The 24,391-nt window shown below is 40.9% G+C and overlaps 1 protein-coding gene across 2 annotated transcripts in view; it reads right to left on the minus strand.

Moving 5' to 3' along the window:
- The window catches only part of LOC146352530 (proprotein convertase subtilisin/kexin type 5-like), a 316,248-nt gene that overhangs the window by 147,156 nt on the left and 144,701 nt on the right, over positions 1 to 24,391 (minus strand). For both annotated transcript variants that reach the window (XM_084834270.1, XM_084834271.1), the window contains exons 5-6: positions 19,126 to 19,202; positions 3,449 to 3,537 (exon numbers count right to left, since the gene is read on the minus strand). In XM_084834270.1, the coding sequence (XP_084690396.1) occupies positions 3,449 to 3,537; positions 19,126 to 19,202 (166 nt within the window). The remainder of the gene's footprint in view (positions 1 to 3,448; positions 3,538 to 19,125; positions 19,203 to 24,391) is intronic.

Below are 24,391 nucleotides of genomic sequence, written 5' to 3' on the forward strand. Positions count from 1 at the left end.
GCAATAGGTATGATGCAGATCATCCATTGCATGTTCATTTTAATACTGTATAATACTAGCATACGAAGGAAAGCAGATAAAAGTCCCATAGAGCTGTACATGTCATTGTAATCCAGTAAATTTAATTTCCAACTCATATATTGTAGTTACACCAGGCAAACATAATTATCCTGAACCCACTTTCTATCGAATTCTATTTAATTTGCTTTCTGTTAGGAAGAAACATTATTAACAGCTGGATGTGCACATTCTTGTGCAAGCTGGCTGGGAGTGTGCATCTGAATACGTTTCCCCAAATACATGCTACATTTAATATAATGAGCAGCATCAACATTTGAATGTACATCCAATTTATGCCCTCAGTTTCCGAAAACAAGGATATCTGAGAAACCCCACAAAATTTCTACAAATATCAAAGAACATAGGATTTTTTAAAAATACAGATAAGTATAAATAGGAACAGATTTTACACATCCTGGCACAATAATATGGTTAATTACTTCACAGCCAGGATACTGCCAATATTTAATATTAGAGACCATTTGCTCATGTATACCACTAGCCTATCTCTTCCTAAAGGCCTCTGTACCACATGAACATAAACTGGTTTAAAAGCCAAAGATTCCCCCAGGAAGCTTTCAGAACCATAGCTCTCTGAGGGTATGAGGGGCCCCTAATGGAAAACCCTTGGCAACACTTTATAGGAGCCCACTTTGTATCTAGGGCTAGTAATTCTAATAAGGAAACAAAAATATCATAAGTAAATATTTCTCCTTCAGGGAATTAAATCTTTCACTCCCCATTAGTGAACAGACCAGAGCTGCATACTTATAAAAGTAAGTAGGTTCTGACGTGAAGTAAGGTAGTGCCCTCAGCACAGCTTTCTGAGACCAAGGTAGCAATCCTAGATCCACACTAGAAAGTAGGCACTATTGAACTCAGAAGGACTTACTTTGGACTAAACATGCTTAGAATTTTGCTGCACCTCATTTATATGTTGCTACATGAAAATAGGATGTTCACATGAAACAAGTCCATGTGTAGAAGCTGCAGTAGGGTTGACTGCTGGTCCCACCAACAACAAAACTTGGCTCCACACCTGAGATCCACACACTGCGCATGAATGTCTGGATAGAGGAAGCGCATGCAACATGTATGTATGGACATTGGGGCTATGACTAATCAATGTGCATGATATTGGGAGCTGGGCCAGAAGGCACAGTCCCACTTCTCTGTGTCAGTTTCCCATGTGTTCAATCATAAGTCTGTTCCATCTTCTTTTCTGTGAATTTTTAATTTAAAAATGGACAAGAATTACCTTTAAATTCTACTCATTTCCCCACCAATATGCAATTTATGCACATTCTTCCACAGCAGTTTGAATTTCCATAGCATTTTCCTATAAAATGTGCATTTTTCAAACCATCACAAAACTTGGAGAATCACACAGTCCAAAGAATAACTGCATTGTTAACCACATATTAATCTGGGAGGTGTGGATTAGGTTTGTTTGTTTGTTTAAAAATGTGTACTGAACACATCTGTCCAACATTCCTAGCCATAGGATTCACCAAGTAAAAAACCATACTTTTGGGAAAGCGTGTTGCTAAGCTACAAACCTACAATGGTTTTAAGTCTGTTTAACCCTTATGGTTTTTCAAACATATGTGTGTGTGCATGTGTATGTACGCACATGTATGGGTGGATGTGTCAGAGTGTAAAAGAGACAGTCAGTCTGACAATGCAGAATTCTTCCAGGTGCAGCACAGTTGTTCCCTTTTACACAACTGTTAATGGGGGCTCCTCAGCTCTGGACCTAGCAACACTATTTGTTATTCAATGGTAGTTTATTTCAATATGTTATTTCTGCAACATATTTTTGTATTAAACATCACTCTTAAGGTCAAAGTGAACATTTTTCCTAGTTCATATTTATCACCTTTTATATTTCTACTATTAAATTTCATTGCTCTTTGTTTCCTTCCCTGACTTACAATTCTCCACCCCCTCTACCTCAAACAAAAAATTGACTCTTACCCAGTTCATCCATAACAACAACAAGCAATCATCACTGCAGTATGGAGTGGTCTCTAATATTACTTCAGGTTTTTTTTCCCTCTGATCTCCTTCACTTTACAGTAAATCGCAGAGTTTCCATTCAGAAAGTTGGACAGTGAAATTTAATTTTGGTCAGGTTAATGGAAATATGTGAAGAACTGGAAGGGGACAGGAGGAAGAGTATTTATCAGGGATATTCTAGATTCTTCTACAAAATAGTTGGAGCTTAACCATTTTCACTGCCTCTAAACTACATGGACAGAATAATCCTCAGGCAATTGTCTCCTCCTACATAATGAACTAAACTAAAGGGTAGAATCTACCTCATTGTAAAACACTAGCCTATAAATAAAGGAAATAAAGAGGCAAATAATTTCCTTTGAAACATTTTGAGTGCTGTACTGAACTCCATTCCTCATATCCTTCACCTTGTTGTTGCTGAGGAAAAGGATCATGCAAACTGGGCATAAACTGTAGAAAGGCACATGCAGTTCACACATTCCATCTGCTCATTGCGTCCATGACCAATCAGTGTATGAATGGGCATTTAGATTAAATCAACCCTTATAGGTCTTGATGCCAAAATTTACATTTTATATTTTTAATGTGAAAAATATAGATTCTGCAGCTAGAAATGTATGTGTTAATCCATATATCCCTTGCATATTAAACATATATATGAGAAGCTACATGTGTGATTTATCTACCATGGATAGATTACATGAATATTTACATAAATCCAGTGGAAGACCATACCAAAAAAAAAAACACATGACTGGCTGTCTAAAGTCTTTGCTCAAGATTTGTAGAAGCTAACAAAGACACTCTAGCTCCTCATCCCTGTCCAGAGCAGAGGTATTTTCTTCCTAGAAGCATATGCAATAGTATCTTGATGTAACTCACCACGAAGGCTAATATTTCTCATGAAATGTTCAGCTGTGGTGAAACTCTTTTAAAACTTTTAAAAGCTAGTTATGCTAAAGCCAATGTAAAAACCAGCAGATAAATGTACACTGACGATTTTGGTCACTTAATATAGGTCTCCGTAGCAATTTAAAAGGGATGGTCTTTGAGCAAAAACCTATATAAATTATCACTATAGGTCATCACTGTATAACATTTTCCTATTAAAAGAGTTCACTTTCTTCCTGAAGCATATATACATCTTATTCCAAAATGTAGAAATGAGACTTATAGCTCAATCCTAGACATGCTTACTCAGTAGTAAGTTTCACTGTATTCAGCAGGGCTTACATCCTAGTAAATTTGTTTACGATTGCAGTTGTATGCACACTTACCTGGGAGCATGCCCCATTGAACAGAGTGAGACTTACTTCTGAATATGTATTGCACTGTTATTATTTTAATGATATGAGATAGTAGCACTTACCTCCAATTCTGGCATTAAATGCAATTCCTACTATACAGTGTGAATTGTTTGCTGTAGCTGCCACTTCTCCAGCACAACGAGTTCCATGCCTGTACACAGAACAGACATTTTAAAGTAAGTAACAGTAACCACTGAGCAGATATTATCAGTGTTTCATAGCTTTGATCTTGCTCATCCTCAGATGCTATGTATAAGATGTTAGTGGGCAATCCTACCAGCATCATGGACTTTTAGATGAACGTAGCCACCACTACTAAATCATAATCCTTCCCTTCCCATTGAAACCACACTTTTATAGTCACAATTATGACTTTGCTTTTAATTCATCAGTGCAGGTGTTTATTCAAAATGTAGCTTGAACACAGAATGCTATAAGAACATATTAAGGTGATGCCATCATTGAAAGGTATCAAACAACTTAAATGGAAGCTTTTATGCAACTCAGGTAGATGTAAAGCACTTGTACATTTTAAGAAGCACTTCAATTTATAATAAGCATATTTAAACAATTATTTGAATACAACTTAGATCATACTAGCAAAAATAATAATAACAATAATCAAAGCCCAAATGCCACTCATTTTACTGCCTCATTTATGGGATGTGAAATGTTTTCTGCCATTTTGCAAAGAAAGATTTTTGGGTTGTGGCGAAACTCACCATCTGCCACAGAGGTGTTCCTTGTGGCTGCCAGTCCCCAAATCCACTCTAACTGGAGCTTCTGTGGGGTTTTCTCCACCCTGAACCACTCATCACAGCAATGGTACAACTTTACAAAGTATATTCCATGTGCTTTGGGGAGAAAAAAATATGGCAGCCACCAGGAGGCACTCTGATGGCATGTTACTCCCCAATTTCCCCCCTGACCCCTGAAATTTGCTGGGGTGTTTTAGCCCTTTTGGTGGCCACAAAATTTGAGCTGATCCTTAAAGTAGTAAAAATAGAAAAACCTTAATTAAGAATGTTTAAAAAGTCCATATGAAAGACTGGCATTTAGATGGGGGGCGGTGACAATTCTTATTAGACTAACTACAAAACTAGAGTGGTTTTATTGGCAATACAATAAAGAATAAAACCTTAGCAACAATGCAGTAAGTCAAAGTCCATACCAAATTATCAGTCCAGTTGTGCTGTTGTGGTTATTTTTTTCTGTTTTTCGCAGTAATAAAGGCATCCCAAAATAATATATTAAACTAAATGCTCCGATTCATGGTTTCCTATGCTCTGGAAGTGAATTTACATACAAAAGAATACTGGCAAAGAATGAATCACAAATATTCATGTTATTAGCTGTCTGCCCCAAGTACGTCAGCAATGTTTGTGCAGCTGCCTCGAAAGAATTTCAAGGGATTAGATGTTATTTTCTTCTGCCCTCTCTACTGCATCCACCTGCTGCCTTGGATGCTACCTTCCTTAGAAGCAGTAATTCCACATACAGAACACAGAATTGTTCAAAGTTGATGAAAAAGGTGCTACCGTAGTTGATGATAATAATGTACCTAGCAACAGAAATGGGTGAAATAGGATTGAAAAGAAGAGGATGGGAACATGTGTCCTCAGTAAAAGAGTTGCTATTTGGCAATTGTTTTTTGGACCAAAGGTTGTAGCTTCACAAAGAGTTAGCTGTATTATCACAATCATCTATAGCGCTATCTATGTACATCGTGCTTTGAAAAGAACAGGTTGTGTAATGCAGATTTGTTTAAAGCCAGGATTTTCACAGAATGTCTAGGTCATGAGCTGATAGTTGATAGCCTTACCAAATACTTATCCTCTAACTTTTAATAATTTACAGTTCAATCCAATGGCCCCTTCCAAAGCATGCTGGTAAGTTCTCTATGTAGAAGTTTTAAAATTTCTACAAACTCTGTTCTGGTCTTGTAAAAAAATAACAGATTTGACATTTAGGATGGTCAGATATAAACATGCTTTACTTTTATATCAGTGTTTAAAATTATTAAACATAATTTCTTTTTTTCCTACATTAAATCCAGTGCTTTATACCTCCTCTGGTAGTAAAATGTCCAGGGTACATTTCCTTTGGAGGAGAGGAGAGGCAACCTACTGTGTTTATTTACAAATGTATAGGTTGAATTGGCATAAATTATGAGTATTCAGAAAAAACATGCAAATCTTATTAAATATGCAAAGATATTACCCCTCCTACCCAATCCAAATCCCAACTCAAACTGCTGTTTTTGAACTTGCTATATGAATGGCGTGAGCCAATTTCAGCCTCTGTACGTGTGGCTGAACATGCCAGGTGCTTGGAACAGCTAGCACATTAGTATCCATTGTCTCTCATTAATGGCCAGGGTAAAAAGAGCAATTTTTTCACTTGACATAACAGAACAGCATAGCTTAGGTTACAGCATGATGGCTAGTCCATATTATCCCCCAGCCAAAAGGAAACAGAGGTGTGGGGTGGAAGCTTAGCCCACAACCTAAGTATTAGTAAGTGAGCAAGAAAACACACTTGAATTGTAGACACAAAGGAGTAGCATCCTTTCACCTTTAAAACCTTCTCCTAATTTTACCCAACAAAGCAGAATAACCAGGTCTGTGGTTCTAATTGAAGATTAGCCTCCAACCTTGCATGTGTGCCTGTCTCCCTCCCTTCCTCTCTTTTCATCTTTCCTATTGTCCTCATGGCTGTGGCTGGATCATGGACAGCAGAACAAAAGAGAGAAGAGAGACACAGAGTGGGGCAGGGCTAACCATGGGCTGCTGATTCCCCAGCTGTATCCTTACAGGCCTCTTGAGCAAGAAAACAGATAACACTCTGGATAGCATGCAAATGCTTAACAGTACATCTTGGCATATGGGCAGGGGCATTGCTAGGCTTCGGCCCATGAGGCCCGGGGCCTGGATCTATTTTCAGGGCCCTGGATCTATTCCACAGAGCCCTCAGTGGCCATTGGTGCCAATGGAAGTTTTTTTCTCTCTGCTTATTTGCCATGCAGGGGGCAATATTCAAGGGGGATTGTAGCTGGGGAAGGAAGGGTTAATTATCTTCTTCCCACATGCTGCAATATCTACAAACCTCAATCTCCCCTTGATTAGCAATTAAGCTTGAGGGAGGAACCTTTTTCCATTGGTTTGGGATGATCTGGGCCAGGGTGCAAATTAATTGAATAATTAATTTTGTTTGAAATGATTTGGATGAAAAATTAATTGGCTGGTGGGCCTGGGCCCCAAATCTTCCAAGTGCCTAGCAAGGCCCCTGCACATGAGTCTGGGAGGTCAACAGTCTACCTTCAACAGATCTTGTTCTTGGAACACGTCCTCATCCAGTTGCCCTGCATTGTGCTTACAAGCAATTCAGGCATCCCATAAGACATCCTTGCACTCTGCTAAGAAAACTTTCTTGGCTGTGAAATTACAATCATCCATCCATCATAAAATGACAGAGCCCTCCAAATGCCACATCATCATGTGGACCCCTGTCAGTATGTAGCTGCAAAACTCTTTGAATGTGTGGCATACTATTACCACCAGCCACTGTGTGATGATCAGTACATGGAGTAAGCAATGGTTCATCTCTTTCCCTCCAGATGGGGTCTTTTGCACCACTACCCCTTCTCCTCCAAAAGGCAGCAACAGAATTAATGCCCACAGGGTTGGACCTTTGAGGATTTTAGTCAAAATACATCATAGTCCCCACCCCCACCCTCAAACATGTGGTTCCTCATCCAATCCTGGACATTTGGTATGTAAATACCTTCATCAAGCCCAGGACATTTTACATGGTGACCCTTGCCAACACATTACTGCTTCTACACTACAGAGACTGGTTGGCATCCATCAACCTCAAGGATGTGTACTTCCATGTCACCATTTTTTTTCCACTTTGTCCCGGGAGAGCATTGCTATCAGTTCTGGATCTGTTTGGACTAGCTCTATCCCCTCCCCCAGTCTTTACAAAATGCATAGCAGTCATTGCTACCCATCTGTGCCTGCAGGGAATCATGGTGTTCCTATACATCAAGGATGGGCAATCTGCAGCCCTAGGGCCCCACGTGGCCCCCAGCCTAATTTCAAAAACCTCCTACATGTAATCAGTTATGAGCCCTGGCTTGAACCTCTGTCCCTTCTTTGGTAGCCCACTGCATGGGAAGAAGAGAGAAAGAGAGAGAGAATGGCAGAAAGGCGAAAGGTGTGACCCCCTGACTTTTGGCTCTAGCCCTTCCCACTGCTGGCTTCAGCCCAGCTCACTGCTGATATGGTCCCCAAGAGATTACCCATGATGGAATGTGGCCCTCGGCATAAAAGATGTTTCCCACCCTTGCCATACAGTGATGATTTGGTTGCCTGAACGTATGACCGATTGCCAAGCCATCTTGCCATCATGCTGAGTGTACTCAATATCTTGGGGCTCTGTGTGAATGTGTGGACATCCTGCCTGGTATCATCTCACTGGCTCAAATTCTTCAGGCCCTCCTTGATTCCAATGGAAAGTGCACTTACCTCCTGGCTGAGAGAGCATGGGTACTTGCTGTTCTTGCAACTGGATTGCCTGTGGTACTGACCACCCTATGTCTAAAGATTCTTGGTATTTATGGCAGCAACCACAGCTATCATCCCTTATGTGCAGCCGCATGTAACACTCCTCCAGCATTGATTTCTGGATGTGTTTTGACTTCACTGAGATTCCCAAGGCTTGAATCTCACCTGGACCCATTGGATTTGTCACTTGCTTCACTGGTGAGCTACTCCAGCCAACCTGCTTCAATAACTAAGCATATTTAGCCCTAAATAACTATGAACTATACAATTAAAAGGACTTGTCCATCTAAAAAGCAACATATTATTCTCTTACAACATAATTATTATGTATAGAATTTCCTTAATAAATGTCTTAATTTTGTTCATTTTATCAGCCTGTCTCTAGTGGTGGTGTCACTCCCATGCCTGTGCCATAGGATTAGGAATCAGCTGGGTTTCTATAAGATGCAGAGGGTTTATTTTGGTGGCAGTGGTTAAAGTTTGTATAGTTAATGAAGCATTCCCTGACTGAGAGATGTAACTGAGAACATTATTAGACACAATGGCAGGGAGTGCCATAGACTTAAGTCATTAAAAAAGGGGGAAGGGAATGTATATGGGATAGCAACATTATTTCATTATATATGCATAGGATTGCATGTTACTGTAGAATTGTCTTCTCTCTATGTCTTATCTAAGATATACTAATGTTCAGACTGACATTCTTGTCAATTTATAAAATATATGACAATATATTTATTTTGAGTTCTAATGATTCATACTTGTAAAAATGATTTATCATTGACTCTATGAAGAGTGGAAATGCTCAACACATATCCAAACAATTTGAACAATTTAAGGTTCACCTCTCAGTACTTTTCATCCAATTATATGTAACTTTCCTTCAACATTTTTCCTTAAGGAAAAACAGCTGTTGGACCAAAGGGGTGAGAAGGGGCGCTTAACCCTTTTCTCTTCATCTCTTTTTCCAGTATAAATCACCCTGCCAAAATGCTTTTTCCCCTCAAGGTCTTTATATTTTAAGCTTCAGGTGTACAATTCTGAGTGGAAAAATGTCCCAAGGCAAAAGGGTTAAGTAGCTCCTTCCCACCACTACCACAGCAGTCCACTCTTGTTAAAAGCAGCAGTCCAACTTGTTAAAGCTAGATTAAGGGTGCAATCCTATGCATGTTTAGACAGAGAAAAGGCCTATAACTCTCAGCATTCCCCAGCCAGCACAGCTGGCTGGGGAATGCTGGGAGCTTTAGGCCTTTTCTCTGTCTAAACATGCATAGGATTGTGCCCTAAATTTCATTTTGTTTTTTCTAAAACTGTCAACATGAATTGAAGCTCAGTCTCAATGCTAAAGGTATAGTCTGTCATATATTATACTATGTTGACACTTTCCCCTCTGAAATTGAAAAGAACAATTGCTCAGAAAGCAAGTGTTTTGGCTATTTTTTGGTTCTGGCTTCTATTGAAACTATCGCAGTTATCTGAAGTGATTATTAATCTGTGCATCTACAGATTCTTCCTCCTAATTATTTCCAACCATTCTACATACAGGAGTTAAGCCACTTAGTCCTCATGCTTGCTAGGCAACATAATTCTATTTAGTGCAGAAATTAAGACACATAATGTGTACAAAAGGGTCCAATTCTGCATAGTGGTTTAAGTGGGAGGTGTAAAACAAAACTGCAAGAGAAAAGTAGTTAAGCATGATGCAAATATTTCCCTGGGACCTATCCTAGATTCCAATTTCAACATTGACAAAAAACCAAACAAACACCGCAAGGATATTTAATTACATCAATGAACAGAAGGGCTAGTCCCACAGTTCATCCAGTAGATTGAATATCCAGTTTACTAATGATCTGCTACTTGCTTTGCCATGATCTGCTAACTCACAGTTACTTGTTTTAAAATGTATCTGTCCTTTGGCAAGACATCCATCGCCAAGCAAACTCCTGCTTAATGACAACAGCATAATTCACAAGCCAAACTCAAGTACTTGGATTCAAGGTTATTTTAATTAATGTTCCACTGGCTTTCAGATCTTTTTCCAAGCCATATAGTTATATGAGCCTATGAAAATATAGGATCAAGTTTTTTCTTTTTTTCTGTATTATCATAGACTAAATTTTGTTTTCAGATTCAACACTACAGTGTAAACCTATAAATCTCAGCTCAGAAATAAGTACCATTAAATAGAATGGACCCCTCTCCCAGTTAAGTGGGTATAGGATTACAGCCTTACAATGCAATCCTATGCATGTCTAATTAGAAGTAAGTGGCATTGAGTTCAATGGGACTTATTCCCAGGTATGTGTATATAGGATTGCAGCCTTATATAGGAAAGCACTAACACTACAGTTATGATTGCAATTATTTATTTATTTATTTATTATTAAATTTATTAATCGCCCATCTGGCTGGTCACCCAGCCACTCTGGGCGATGTACAACATACAATAAAAACAGTTTAAAACAATAAAATTCTACAATAAAAACATTTTCTAAAATACCCTAACCCACCCCAAATGCCTGCCTGAACAACAACGTTTTTAATGCATGATGGAAGCTCATTAAAGAGGGGGCATGACGGAGTTCCCTAGGGAGGGAGTTCCACAGAGTGGGGGCCACCACAGAAAAGGCCCTCTCCCTCGTCCCCACCAGTCTAGATGTCCTGGCTGATGGGACAGAGAGAAGGCCATCCGAGGCTGATCTTGTTAAGCGGCCTGTCTGGTGCTGCTGGAGGCGCTCCTTAAGATAGGCTGGGCCGGAACCATATAGGGTTTTAAAGGTCAAAACCAACACCTTGAATTTGGCCTGGAAAACAACTGGTAACCAGTGCAACTCCTTCAGCACTGGAGTGATGTGATCTCACCGGCGGCTGCCTTTAATCAGGCGAGCCGCCGTGTTCTGTACCAGCTGCAGTTTCCGAACCGTCTTCAAGGGTAATCCCATGTAGAGCGCATTACAGTAGTCTCAACGAGAGGAGACCAGGGCATGTACTACCGATGGGAGCAGATGGTCGGGAAGGAAGGGGCGCAGCCGCCGTATCAGATGGAGTTGATACAGCGCTGTCCGGCTCACAGCTGACACCTGAGCCTCCATGGACAGCTGGGAGTCCAAAATGACCCCCAGGCTGCAGACCTGGTCTTTCAAGGGTAACCATACCCCATTCAACACCAGGTCAACATCCCCCAGCCTCCTCTTCTCTCCCACCAAAAGTACCTCGGTCTTGTCAGGATTCAGCTTCAGCCTATTCCTCCCCATCCAGCCACTCACCGTCTCCAGACATTTGGACAGGGATTCTACGGCCAACCTTGGTGAAGATTTAAACGAGAGGTAGAGCTGCGTGTCATCCGCATATTGATGACACTGCACCCCAAACCTCCTGATGATAGCCCCCAGCGGCTTCACATAGATGTTAAATAGCATCCAGGAGAGGATGGAACCCTGTGGCACCCCACAAGTAAGTGGCCACGGGTCCGAAACCTCCTCTCCCAGTGCTACCCTCTGGTACCTGCCGGAGAGGAAGGACCGGAACCGCCGCAATACGGTGTCCCCAATTCCCAACCCCTCCAGGCGGTCCAGGAGGATACCATGGTCAACGGTATCGAAAGCCGCTGAGAGGTCGAGGAGAACAAGGAAGGAGCATTCACCCCTATCCAGAGCCCTCCTCATATCATCTACCAAGGCAACCAAGGCCGTTTCTGTCCCATGCCCAGGCCTGAAGCCCGACTGAAATGGGTCTAGATAATCAGTTTCTTCCAAGTATGCCTTCAACTGCACCGCCACCACCCGCTCAATCACCTTGCCCAAAAATGGCAGATTTGAGACTGGGCGAAAGTTGTTCAAAACTTGAGGATCCAAGGAGGGCTTCTTTAAGAGCGGTCTTATCACTGCCTTCTTGAGGGCTGATGGCATCACTCCCTCCTCAAGGGAGGCGTTCACCACCACCTTGATCCCCTCACCCAGTCTCTGCACCTCATAATGAGCCAAGATGGGCAAGGATCAAGTAAGCAGGTGGTCGGCCGTACCAATGAAAGCACCTTGTCCACTTCATCAGGAGGAAGAAGCTGGAACCGATCCCACAAAACCGGTTTGCCACAGGCCGCCTCTTGCTCACTAACTGTATCCACAGCGTGCAGAGTAACACACCTAATCTGATCAATTTTATCTGCAAAGTGCCTTGCCAAGGCCTCACAGGAGGCCTTAGAATGCTCCAGTGGTTCCGGAGCCACAGGACCGACCAGGCTCCGGACCACTTGGAACAGCCTCCTGGGACAGCACTCTGCAGACGTGATGCATTATGAACAGATTAAATAAAATTAAGTTAATTAATTGATTAGAAGGCAGGTGATTAATCAAACATGAATCTTTTTTCATATTACCATACTCCCCATATATGTGTCTGCTTGAAGGACACTGAATAAATGTATCACTCATTGTTAAAAGCAAAGATCACCTTTAATAATTTATGTGTATTCCTACTCATAGTAACACACCAGAACCAAATAAGCCCCACCATTAAAATTTATTCTCACTAAATAAAATTGGGGCCAATTTGGTACCCTTCAGATGTTTTGGACTACAACTCCCACCATCCTTGACCACTGATCATGTTTGCTGGGGCTGATGGTAGTTGTGATCCAAAACATCTGAAGGGCACCATATTGGGGAAGTCTGATATAAAGCTTTAGCTGATTAGTATATTAATTAAACTGATTAAGGGCGCAAACCTATGAGGATAGGCGGCCGCCTCCAAACTCGGAGGCAACCGCCTATCCAATGTAGGGCAGGAGAAGCACAGAGGGGATCATCCCCTCTGTGCTTCAGCCACCCTGCACTTGCGGCTAGACAGACAATTTCGGCTGTGTAGCCACAGGAAGGCAGAGTGGGGGAGGAGGCTGCTGGAGGACACATAAGATGTGTCATACCAGCATTTCTGCCTTCCCCATCCTGGAACATCCCCCGGAATGCTCCATTTTGGCCGCTCCGCACTCCTCTTCTAAGTGCGGAACGAGGAGCTGTTCTGAGCTGCCTGTGAGGCAGCACGGAAGCGGGGAGAGGCCGGTCCTCCAGGAACCAACCTCGGAGCACAGACTATGAGTTCATTTCCCAGAAACCCACATATCCTATGGCCGTCTATCCACTGACTAGCAGCCATAGGATTGCTCCCTAAGACTGCATAGTTATTTGGGAGTCCACTGTATACAGTGGAACTTATTTCTAAGTAAATATGGATACGGTTGCACTGACATATATATATGCCATATATCTAGCAGTGCTAGATATATGACATAGTTTATATGCCATGATTTCTATTCCTGGCATCTTTACCCCTCTGAAGAGTGATAGTCTCCTGCCACTGCTGTGATTTAGAGTGAATCTACATGGCGTTTTTATCTTTTCCATTACTTACATTGTAAACATACCTAAATCATGATATGACGTATGACTATGAGCTGACATGAACTTCAGAAGTCTAAAGTATCAAGTCTGCTGAACCTTTGTAGCATACAATTAGATTGTATGTCAATCACTGACAAAATGAAATGTAATTCCAAAGCAGCTTCTCCCACTGGAAATATGACAGTGTGAATCTATGCTGTATTATGAAGGCGTTTCAAGGCTGGTGGCTCTAGCACCACATGGTCCTTCCTCTGTAAGGTACATATGAAATTGCAGTTGACTTTCCAGACCTGAAGGGCATAGTGTTCCAGACTTGAAGGGCATCCTGCTGCATTCCATTCACACTAATGGATGTGACATACCCATTTGAGGAGAGAAAGATAAATTTATCTGTACATGCCATTTCAAACCTATCTTCAAAATAGATTTGTAAACAATTAAGGGTGCAATTTTACGCATGTTTAGACAGAAAAAAGTCCTCCAACTCCCAGCATTCGATGGTATGTATGGAATGCACATTTGAAGCCTATGTATACATGTACAGATCTATGTGCAAATGGGGCATCAAATACATGGAGGTCAGGGTGGGACAAGGCCAGCAGAAGTAAAAGTGGTATATTATTCATTAGAAACTGGCTAATAGTTGTCCAGGTTGGTGGGATCTGATGTGGGCTTCTTCAGTAATTGTCTGCCTCCTTTAAGGAGATGCAAATAATGTCCTCCCTCAAGAAAGCATTCACTGCCTCTACCACCCAACTGGTCAGAGTCCTTCTGGCAGCTTTAACCAGCTAAAATGGCAAGAATCCAATAATGCACTCTACATGTGTTCAGAGACACCTTTACTATATTTATGTTGGCTAGTAGAAATAATATTTGGCTACTAAACCTAGACATAATCTGTAGACCCCTATTTATTTGCATTGGCAGTGTAATTTCTTAAATGTTTATAAACTCAAGAATTGGGGATGGGGGCGGAATGAAATAAGATCTGAATTACAAAGAGGATGAATCCCTATCTTTGCTGCTACCTTTTGCTTTGGAGTGGATACACCACTGCCCAGCTATATTAAAATTTTGGATTTCTCAATGGTTTTCTATGGGTAACAATCACTTCTCCACTAGTGAAGACCAAAAAAGAAAAATTGATTTAAAATGAACCAGGAAGTCACTTCTCCAGAAGTAAGTGTGTCACTCTATATTTATCTCTTATGTCAATTAAATCTGAGGCTTCATTAATCAGCTAAAAATAGCAGGTGAAGGTTTGTTTCTCACAAAACAGTTAGGGTGAATAGAGCTAGAGACTTGCTTTTTTCAAATGAAAGTTGAGAATCTGGATCAGCTAATACAGTAAATGGGCACTGGGTGGCATGGCTAGAATCTGGGTAAAATCCAGCCAATTCAGCAATGTGGGAATCCTATCTGAGACATTTATATTTTTCTGAGATTTTAGCACTGGTTGAAGGCCTGTTTTGATGCTGATTTTTTTTCCTGCTCCTTGTTTAATATATAATTTGACCTGTTTTTATTTTATGCCAAATTATTTTAGTTGAATTGTTTTTATTGTACATTGAACTGTTTTCCCACTGCCTGTGCACTGATTTGGATTCAGAAGTCCAAGCAGCCATTTCATGTACCATCCACCATTTCGGTGCACAGGCTTAAGCCTGTGGGCTGCCCCTGCTGGTGATACTTGGAACTTGCCTAGTTTGTCCCTAGTGGTCATGTGAGACATTGCATGGGACTAAGCCCTAAATGCATTTTATTGGCTGAGTCCCATGCAATGTCTCACATGACCACTAGGGGCACCATAGGTAAGTTCCAAGCATCACCAGCAGGGGGAGCCCACAGGCTTAGGCCTGTGTACCAAAATGGCAGATGGTACATGAAATGGTCGTCATGCTTCAGACTTTCGAATCCGAATCGATGCATAGCCCTAGTTTTTATTGTGTGTTATGTATTTATTATTTATTGTAAGGCACTTTTACATTATTTTATAAAGAAAAGAGGAGTATAACATTTAACAACAACAACCCTTTTGTTATTGAGTTTAGGCAATCTTTAAACTCCACAAGAAATGCTAAAAAGGTGCTGTAAAACAGTGATAGGTCATGATCCACTGGTGGACCACTTGTCAATTTCTGTTAGATAATGCCTGCTAGTTGATGGGACTCTTGCACTGAGTACTAAACTAGGTTCTCTTTGTTCTGATCCAGCAAGGTACTTCCTATGTTTTTAAGCAGGAACATGTACTTATGATCATTTAATACAGATTAGGCATACTTTAAATATTAAGAGATTACAATATGTACTCTTGCGCTATAAATTTCCGTCATATAAGTGGACCATGAAGGCTCTAGTGAAAAAGACCATGCAAATCTGAAGTCAGCCTTCTCCTGCTGTAAAAAGATATTTACAGGTAATCACGGAGCATTAAGAATATAGCTCAGCACTAAACACACACACAAGATTCCTTAGGTAGCAGCAGTGACTTCATCCCCAGCTGACTCCTGTCTTTAATGAAGCAAACGTGAATGTCTAGTATGGGCCTGTGCTTCTGACGATTTCATGATTCTCTGCCAATTTGTTCAAACCAAACTAAATATCTGGCAGGACTCCTGCATCCCATAGTAGTTAAAGAAACCCCCATTGCTTCTTAAGAATTACCACAGGGCTCAAGTGATTAATGTTTGTAGACTTTTTCCCATCATCATGTACACTTCTGAAAAACTGGCTTTTAAAAAATTTAATCAGAAAGTGTCAGTTGGTTACCTTTCTCACAATTTATAATGGAACACAAACTAATATTCTTATAACAGAATCTCTAGTGGATAGTTGCTAGCAACCTGGTCCAATATTGGACAATGGGCCAAAATACATTATATGAAAATTGTTTGATCTGCTTATGTGTCCATTGTATGTGACACCTATTAGTGATAAAAAAAAAAGCAACAGTCATTGTTCAGGGTATTTTAAGTTCAAGGAATACTGCTGAGAGCAATTCCTGGCAAATTGCCAAGATCTAAGTTCAGCCAGTACTGAGCTGTAAGTGGCCATCAAGTGGGAGCCAAGAATCACACCAGAGATCAGAGCTGAGAATGAGAGACAATGGGACTGTTGCATGCAATGGCAGCATTCTGTGGCAAATCATGTATTAATTAATTAATTTACAATAGTTGTATACTGTTCCATATCCAAAACAGATTTTGGAACAGTGAACACAAAAGATAAAACAGTACAAGAATAAAAAAAATTAAAACACCACCTTAAAATCATGCTTTTTTAAAAAACAGAATGCCAGTAGAAACTGTGACTGGTCAATTACGGAATGCCTCCTGGAACAGTGCTGTTGCCAGAAACAACACAGTGCTGATGCCTGCCTGACATCCAGGGACAGGGAGTTGCAAAGAAAGGTGGCCGCTACACTGAAGGCTTTTCTCCTGCTAGACTCCAATCAGGCCTAGGCCCATGTGGAACCACCAGGAGCATTTACCCATGAATTGCAGGGACTCAAGCTGCTTCTGGTTTCCAGCAACAACCTATGAATGCCACATTGGAACCCATGGTTTGTTCTTGGGTTAACTTTGGGTATTTTAACCCACAAACTACCCAAACTGCCAGGGTTTGGATGTCATGGTAACAACGTATGAATGCGGCATTCATAGGTTGTTGCTGGATAAGGGAAGTAGCTTGCACACAGCATGCATCCCCGCACCATTATGTGCAAACAAGTTCAATGAGTCAAGCTGGGAAGCAAGACAAGGGTCAGAAAGAGCCAGGAAAGACTATCATTATTATTCCGGCAAAGCTGCAGCCTGAAGAGGTAGCCTTTAAATTCTTTTGGAGAACTAATGGTAGTCTGGGTGGGTGGAGCTTCTCTAATACCTGAGCACCCTTCACTGCCCAGAGAGATGTTTGAAACTTTAGCCATGGTGGCTCATTACACAGGGAAGCTGTGAACAGAGTTGTGAGTTCCCAGTTGTTTAAAGTTGTCATTCTTTGAGTTTCTTAATATTAGGAAGAGGAAAGCTGGAGGGACAAGAGAAAGTCTACAATTTAAGGCACATATATTACTACAAATATTAAGTTACCTAAACTGAGGCAACACAAGTGTACTTCAAAAATTTGGGAGTATTGCACAAACAAATGAATATTGGGCACCCCCAAAGCTGTGGATACTTTGATGACTTACAGCCCAATTCCTGAAACTTTTGAGACAAGCAAGCAAATGCTTACGAGAGCATATACTAAAATCTGTGCCAACACAAAATTTAGTTATTTATTTCACTGAGGCAAATGTAGCCTATCAGTCATATATGGCAGGCCACTAGAGACTCATAAATCTCCTGGTTTTGCTGCTACCTTGGGATGGTTGGGGGACTATTTTCAGCATGATGGTCGCTTATTAATGATCACCAAGGCCTGGTCTAGTCTCTGGTTCCGTGTGTGTGTGTGTGTGTGTGTGTGTAAAGAATGAAAACAAAATAGCAAATCTAAAACAAAGCAATATCTGGCCCTTCACAGGGCAGTGTGATGTAGTGGCTAGACTGTTGTACTTGTTGTAAATCAGAGAGATCCAGGTTCAAAACCTTTCTCAAAGGTTTCGTTTCTGGGCCTTTAGAAAATTAATATGCAATTATACAGAATTTTGTCAAAAAGGCTTCCCCATACCCTTCAGAAACAATGTAGCAAATGAATATATGAAAGAAATTAAGGTGGCAGATACATTCCTGAGATAGGTATTCTTCAGTCTCAGACATGCTCAACTTTGGACTCATCAAGCCAAATGTAGCCATCACCCCGTGAATTGCTTGACAGCCCTTCTGTTTTTGCAGGCCCAGGCAGGCAGCAGAAGCAGGAGCTTTATGAACCTACTGGAGGGCAATTCTACATGGTTGTATTCTATTTGTGAATAGTATTCTATTTGGTGGGAGAAGTGGCAACCATGTTGAGATTGCTTAATGGCATTTTCCTTCCAAGCACCTTAACACTAGGGGTTGTATCCAATGGTAGTCTCTTCACTAATGGGAGACATCTGTCAGTGGAAAAGGGGGCAAGGCAATTTTTGGTGATCCTCCCTTCACCCTGGAGCCCACTACTATTGTTGTTGTTCAGTCGTGTCCGACTCTTCGTGACCCCATGGACCATAGCACGCCAGGCCTTCCTGTTCTGCGCTCTCTCCCAGAGCGTGCTCAAGTCCATATTCATTGCAGCAGTGAATGCAATCAGTGAATGCATCCGTGAATGCAATCCACTACTATGCACCCTTCCAAATCTGCTCCAGAGGGTTGGTCGACCTTCCAGAGCAGATTTGGGGCTGCGTGGTGGGCTGCATGGGGAGGGGGAATCACTGAAAACTACCTCCCCCATCATTTACCAAAATAATCACCAAAAGTATTCTGAAAATAAATACAATTCAAAATGTTTGTAACTACACTCAGGCCACTCCTCCTGCAAATTAAAAAATCCTTCTAGATTAAGGACTACACAGAAGTAGTAAGATAGGGAAAAGCATACTGAATAATTACTTCAGTACTTGCTTCCCTAAGTAAGATAGGGAAAAGCATACTGAATAATTCATATGTTATAGACACAGACAAGACATTTGCATTACATTGCTTATTAAAAGTTAACATTTCTAACAAACATAGAATTTTTGTACTATGTTACCACTTGACCAATTAGTTCTATATAATACTTTGACAAAATATGTAAATTTTATCTATGAGCATAGTTAAACTTATAATGTCATATTCCATAGAGCAGTGGCCTTACTTGTTTTCATTGCTGGCATCATAGCGAGGCATGGGGTCAATATCATTACCATTGACATCAAAACTGGCATCTGGGTCCTGTAGCCAATAGAGAAGGGAAATGGAAAGAGAGATGGAAAGAGAATGGAATGGAATTAATCATCATTAATTAGCCATTGACTCATCCAGCTCATACATTCCTCAGCAGGTTTCTGCAGGAGTGTCATTAGGTTAACTAACATTCCTGTTGTTTTGTGGCAGCTGCCTCTTTTAGGAAAGAACAATCAAAAACAAGATTTATATATTATTTAAATTGTGTTTGGAAAATGAAGTTGTATTAAACCATCCTCTTCTAATGCATGAAAAACTATTGTTTTAATTTAAATAGTGCTTTGTATAGTTTTACTTATTTACTACAAGCTCCTTTTCTTAATCAAAACCTTTTTTATCACAAGAATAAATAGTTTGTTCCCAAAGTGGCTTACATTCTTCTTGTTAAAAGGCACAGCTATTTAAATGATTCTAGGAGAACATTACTTGCCTTAAGGAAATATTTCCATGTGTAGCTAAAGAATTTAAACACAGAATTTGAAAGATAAACCCATTTGGAAAATCATATCTTTGTTAACAGTAGCTACTAAATTACATATTTTTCATATCTTCAGGGAGCATATGCAAGTTTTAATGGGTGTGAAATGTGGTTTTGTCTTCTCTACATTTCCCTGCAGAAAACAATGAAAGCAGCTGTTTATCTTTGTGACTCCAGTTAACTGATGTGGTTGAATGAGATGGCAAATTGTTCTTTTAAATTTAATCTGTGTTCAAAACTAGTTAGCTTATCTATCTCAAATGATTCTGTATAGCCTTGCCAATATATGGTTAACCATATTCAGTCATATATGTAAGTATCATCAATCATTAATGAAATTTGTTATGAGGTAAATTCTTTAGGCAAACGGGACAAACAAAATTAAGTAGATTTATTAAAATTATGTGAAAGGCTGGATTGAGATAAAATTAGTAACCTCTGATGCTAAGAATGCTAAATGTGGAAGTTAAGTTTAATTTGGCTTCTTCAATTAACATTTGTACAGAAACAATAATCACACCAATGTAAGACGACAAAATTGCTATCCTGTCACTTGATTTAATTCTATATGAACGAATATTATCAAAATTTAACCTAGATCATTATCTTAAAATGAATTATTTAAGGTTTGAATCAGCTACAAATCTTTAATGTTGCAAACTAAATTAGGAAGTTACAAGTAAAACTTTTGAAGCTGCAGGGACACCTAGGCCATATGCTGACTTCAGAACAGTAAACAATAAATCTTGCTTTCTTCATTTTTATACATTCATAGAACGAACATTGCAGAATTAAAAACTATGGATTTCTGAGAATGGACAGTGCAAGCAGTAAGTGCAGGACAGTAGCAGTGTAGAACAGGACATATTGGAGAATAGCCTTCCCCAACCTGGTGCCCTCCAGATATATTGGACTGCAAATCCTATCATTCCCAGCCAGCACCTTGCTGGCTGGGAATAATGGGAGTTGCAGTCCAACACATCTGGAGGGCACCAGGTTGGGGAAGGCTGGATTAGAGCTATTGCTGCTGTTTTGGTGTCAATCGTTTTGATGTCAACAGCTGGACTAAAGTAGGGTGGCCATGTTCCCTACTTTATGACAACAGTTGTCTATTTGAAAGTTACTTCTATCTGAAAGGCTGTCTAGTCTAAGTCTGGTTTAAAGATAATCATATTCTATTTAAATGCAAGTAATTATTTCTAAATTTACATCTACACTTACACATTACCATATGCAAATGTTATGCAAATCACTGCCCTCTTTCATCCTCTTTTTGAGTGATGTATTTCCTCTTTCTGGGTGATGCATAAGTGTCCACCCCAAACAGCAGTCAATACAGGGACCAGCACCCTGCATATGGATAGTGGGTGACTGGTGCATGGATTCAGGTTGCTGATCACCTGCAAAATACTACAGCTTAAATAGGGTTGCCAACCCTTGAAAGAAAACATTTTGCTACGAGGATGAGACTTGGGGAAAGATTCCTCTGGACTAGGTGGCTGTGGCAAGAGTGGAACCAAGCAGGGTTTTTTAGCAGCTCTTCAGGCAGAGCCCACTTACTTTTGGTGGGTCTGAAGGTAGGGCCCAGAGTACAAGCTATTAATCTAAGGTGTACAGCTTTAAAAACTGTGGCCTTATTCCTTATTTTTATGGAAAATGGCTTGAGACAACCCCCCCCCCCCAGCAAGGCTCTTCCCCCCCCCCCTTTATGATAGCTGCCTACTCTAATCTGGAATTATCCTAAATAATGAGAAAGTTCTGCCACTTTTAACCAAGAAATTCACTCTCTAAGATTCTCTTCTTACAAGTTCTTATATTTTTTTCCAGATTTGGTGTGGGGACAGGAGCCTTTTAAAACATACAAAGCTTATAGCAACAATTTCCTGCATTGTTTCTTTGCAATACAGGAAAACAGGAGAAGTGCTACATTTGTCTGCAGAGCGTTAAAAACTGAATTATTTTCAGCAATAAACATGGGGCTAAATGTACAAAGAAAGAACAGTTGACTTGCTGGTGTGTGTGATTCCTTTCACTGGTCTTCTATGGTTAACAATGGGGTGGGAAGCCGTTGGAGGGCCATATTCCCTCAGGGCTAATCTGTCAGGGGGCTGACAGTCGGTGGAGCTACAAACAAAAATGGGCAGAGCCACCCTTTTCTCTCTCCCTTTCTGCCAGCCCCATTTCCCTCTTTCTCTTTGCCCAGCAGGCTGCTGAGGGAGGGACTGATCACTGTTGCCAGAGGTATGAACTGATCCTTGCAGAGGGCTTCCCCACCCCTATTGCTCTAACCATTTCAGCTTCCCCCTCCCCGTTTCTCCCACTCTTTGCCAGAGATCTGATCACTTACAGAGGGCTTTCTCCCCCACGCCTCCTTTCATCATTCTGTCCATTTTGGCTCTCCCCTGTTTTGGCCCTCTCACCCTTCTTTTCTTCTGGGTTCCTACCACTTGCCTGAAATCAGGCTCAAAAATGGATGAAAATTGGCTGAGAGCTGCACATGGCCACAGGTTGGCCACTTCCATTTACAATATTTCTTTAGCTTTAGAACTAAACCAGCCAATGTGCTTTTAAAAGCTCTGAAGAGGGTGGTCAATGTAACTATATGGCAATGGGCCAGGATAAGACAACGATCCAAAACCAGTAGCAAAGTATTACATTATGGTTTTTTATATTCTGCAACCCCAGTTTGTGCCTGATTTCAAAACTGCTCAGCTCTAATTTAAATGAAATGACACGATCTCCTAAATGCTTACCTTGTTTGAATAAAATGCAGTCATATCCAGTTGACACATAGATCCTATTTACATGGAAATAAGTCCCCCAAGTTTCAAAGGGGCTTACTTCTTCTAGTTTAGAGGCTATATATATATATTTTTAGAAATGGTCTGGGGAATGATGCAAGATGCATTTTTCTTCCATTTGGGGAACCTGTGTTTTAAGACTAATTTGACCATGCCGAATCTGAAATCATGGTTCCCAGACTGACTTCTCAACTGCAAACCCAACATTCAAGCTTGTGTCCAAGCTGGCATCTTGAATTAATGCTTCCTGTATCTTTGGCCATATGGGAGCCTGAGAGAAACAATCAATAACTGAACTGGTTTCAGGTGCCTACAAAATCAACACACCAAAGAGGACTACTGAACTTGAATAGTAAAGAAAAAGCAAGGCGGGCTTGAAGCACTGGAGTACACATGCTCAAGTGGATTCACCTTCTGAGGGAATTCTGAGCAGGCAAATCTGAGGCAGCTCCTGAGGGAGACAAAGTAAAAGGATTTCTGAGAGATCTGATTATTTAAATAATTTATCCATACCGTATCTGTGTATATTCAATTCCGCAGGATTTTTGTACTTCAGAACAGAAGGCAACCAGCACTATATCCAGAAATTTATGGACAACGAAAATTATTTTCCTTCTAGTGGTCATACATTGAGATGGTATCCATACTTCTCATTTTTACTAAGTCAATTCATGCTGGCATATGGGGCTTTACATTTGTGTCCTTACCCTAATGATGCCTTATATCGCAGGATATGACCACACCACACCATGAAATAGCTAGAGAAACATTTGCTATGGTTGAAATGGAAAACTCTGCTGAATATAACCTGGTCTGCCTGTGAACTAGCATTACAGAGACCATATTGATGGAGAAGCAATTCTGGGCATAGTGTCCAGTTTCAATGTGCTCCGGGCCTCCGGCACAATCTCTCAGTAGCATTCCATACCATCGACATTGGAGTTGGGGGATGGGGGCACTGCTCTGCAAGGGTTCTGCTCCTTTCTCTCAGGATGGTTCCAGATGGTGTCACTTGGGGATAGTTGTTCCTCAAAAAAGGAACTATTATGTGGAGTCCCTCAGGGCTCCATTCTATCCCCGATGCTGTTTAATATCTACATGAAACTGCTGGGAGAGATCATCAGGAGGTTTGGGGCTGAGTGTTATCAGTATGCTGATGACACCCAAATCTATTTCTCCTTAACATCTTTATCCAACGAAGTTATGACTGCCTGAAGTCAATAATGGGTGGATGAGGGAGAACAAGCTGAAATTGAATCCAGGCAAGCCAGAAGTGCTCATCGTGAAGGGTCCTAATTCAGGTATTGCGGTATGTCAACCAATTCTGGATGGGGTTGTACTCTCCATGAAGGAGCAAGTTCATAGCTTGGGGGTGCTTCTTGACCCAACCCTTCTCCTGGCACCCCAGGTGGAGGCAATGGTGAGAAGTGCCTGTTATCACCTTCAGCTGATACACCAGCTATGCCCATTCCTGGAACATATGGACCTGGTAACGGTGGTGCACATGCTGGTAACCTCTAGGCTTGATTTCTGCAATGCGCTGTACTTGGGGCTGCCTTTATACTTAGTTTGGAAACTTCAGCTGGTACAAAATATGGCAGCCAGGTTGGTCTCTGGGACATCCCATGGAGATCATATTATACCAGTTTTAAAATCTTTACACTGGTTGCCAATTTGTTTCCGAGCAAAATATGAAGTGGTGGTTCTTACCTTTAAAGCTTTACATGGTTTAGGCCCAAGGTACCTTAGGGAGCGCCTTCTCCCCTACATCCCAGTCTGCCACCTAAGGTCATCTGAGGGCTCTCTGCTGCAGCTGCCAATGTGAGACTGGCAGCCACACACAAGAGGACCTTTTCCTTTGCTGCCCCTCAGTGGTAGAATGACTTGGCAGTTGAAAT

This window comes from Heloderma suspectum, chromosome 2 (genome assembly GCF_057233095.1).
Source record: "Heloderma suspectum isolate Gila_16-S chromosome 2, 16-S_ref, whole genome shotgun sequence".
Lineage (NCBI taxonomy): Eukaryota > Metazoa > Chordata > Lepidosauria > Squamata > Helodermatidae > Heloderma > Heloderma suspectum.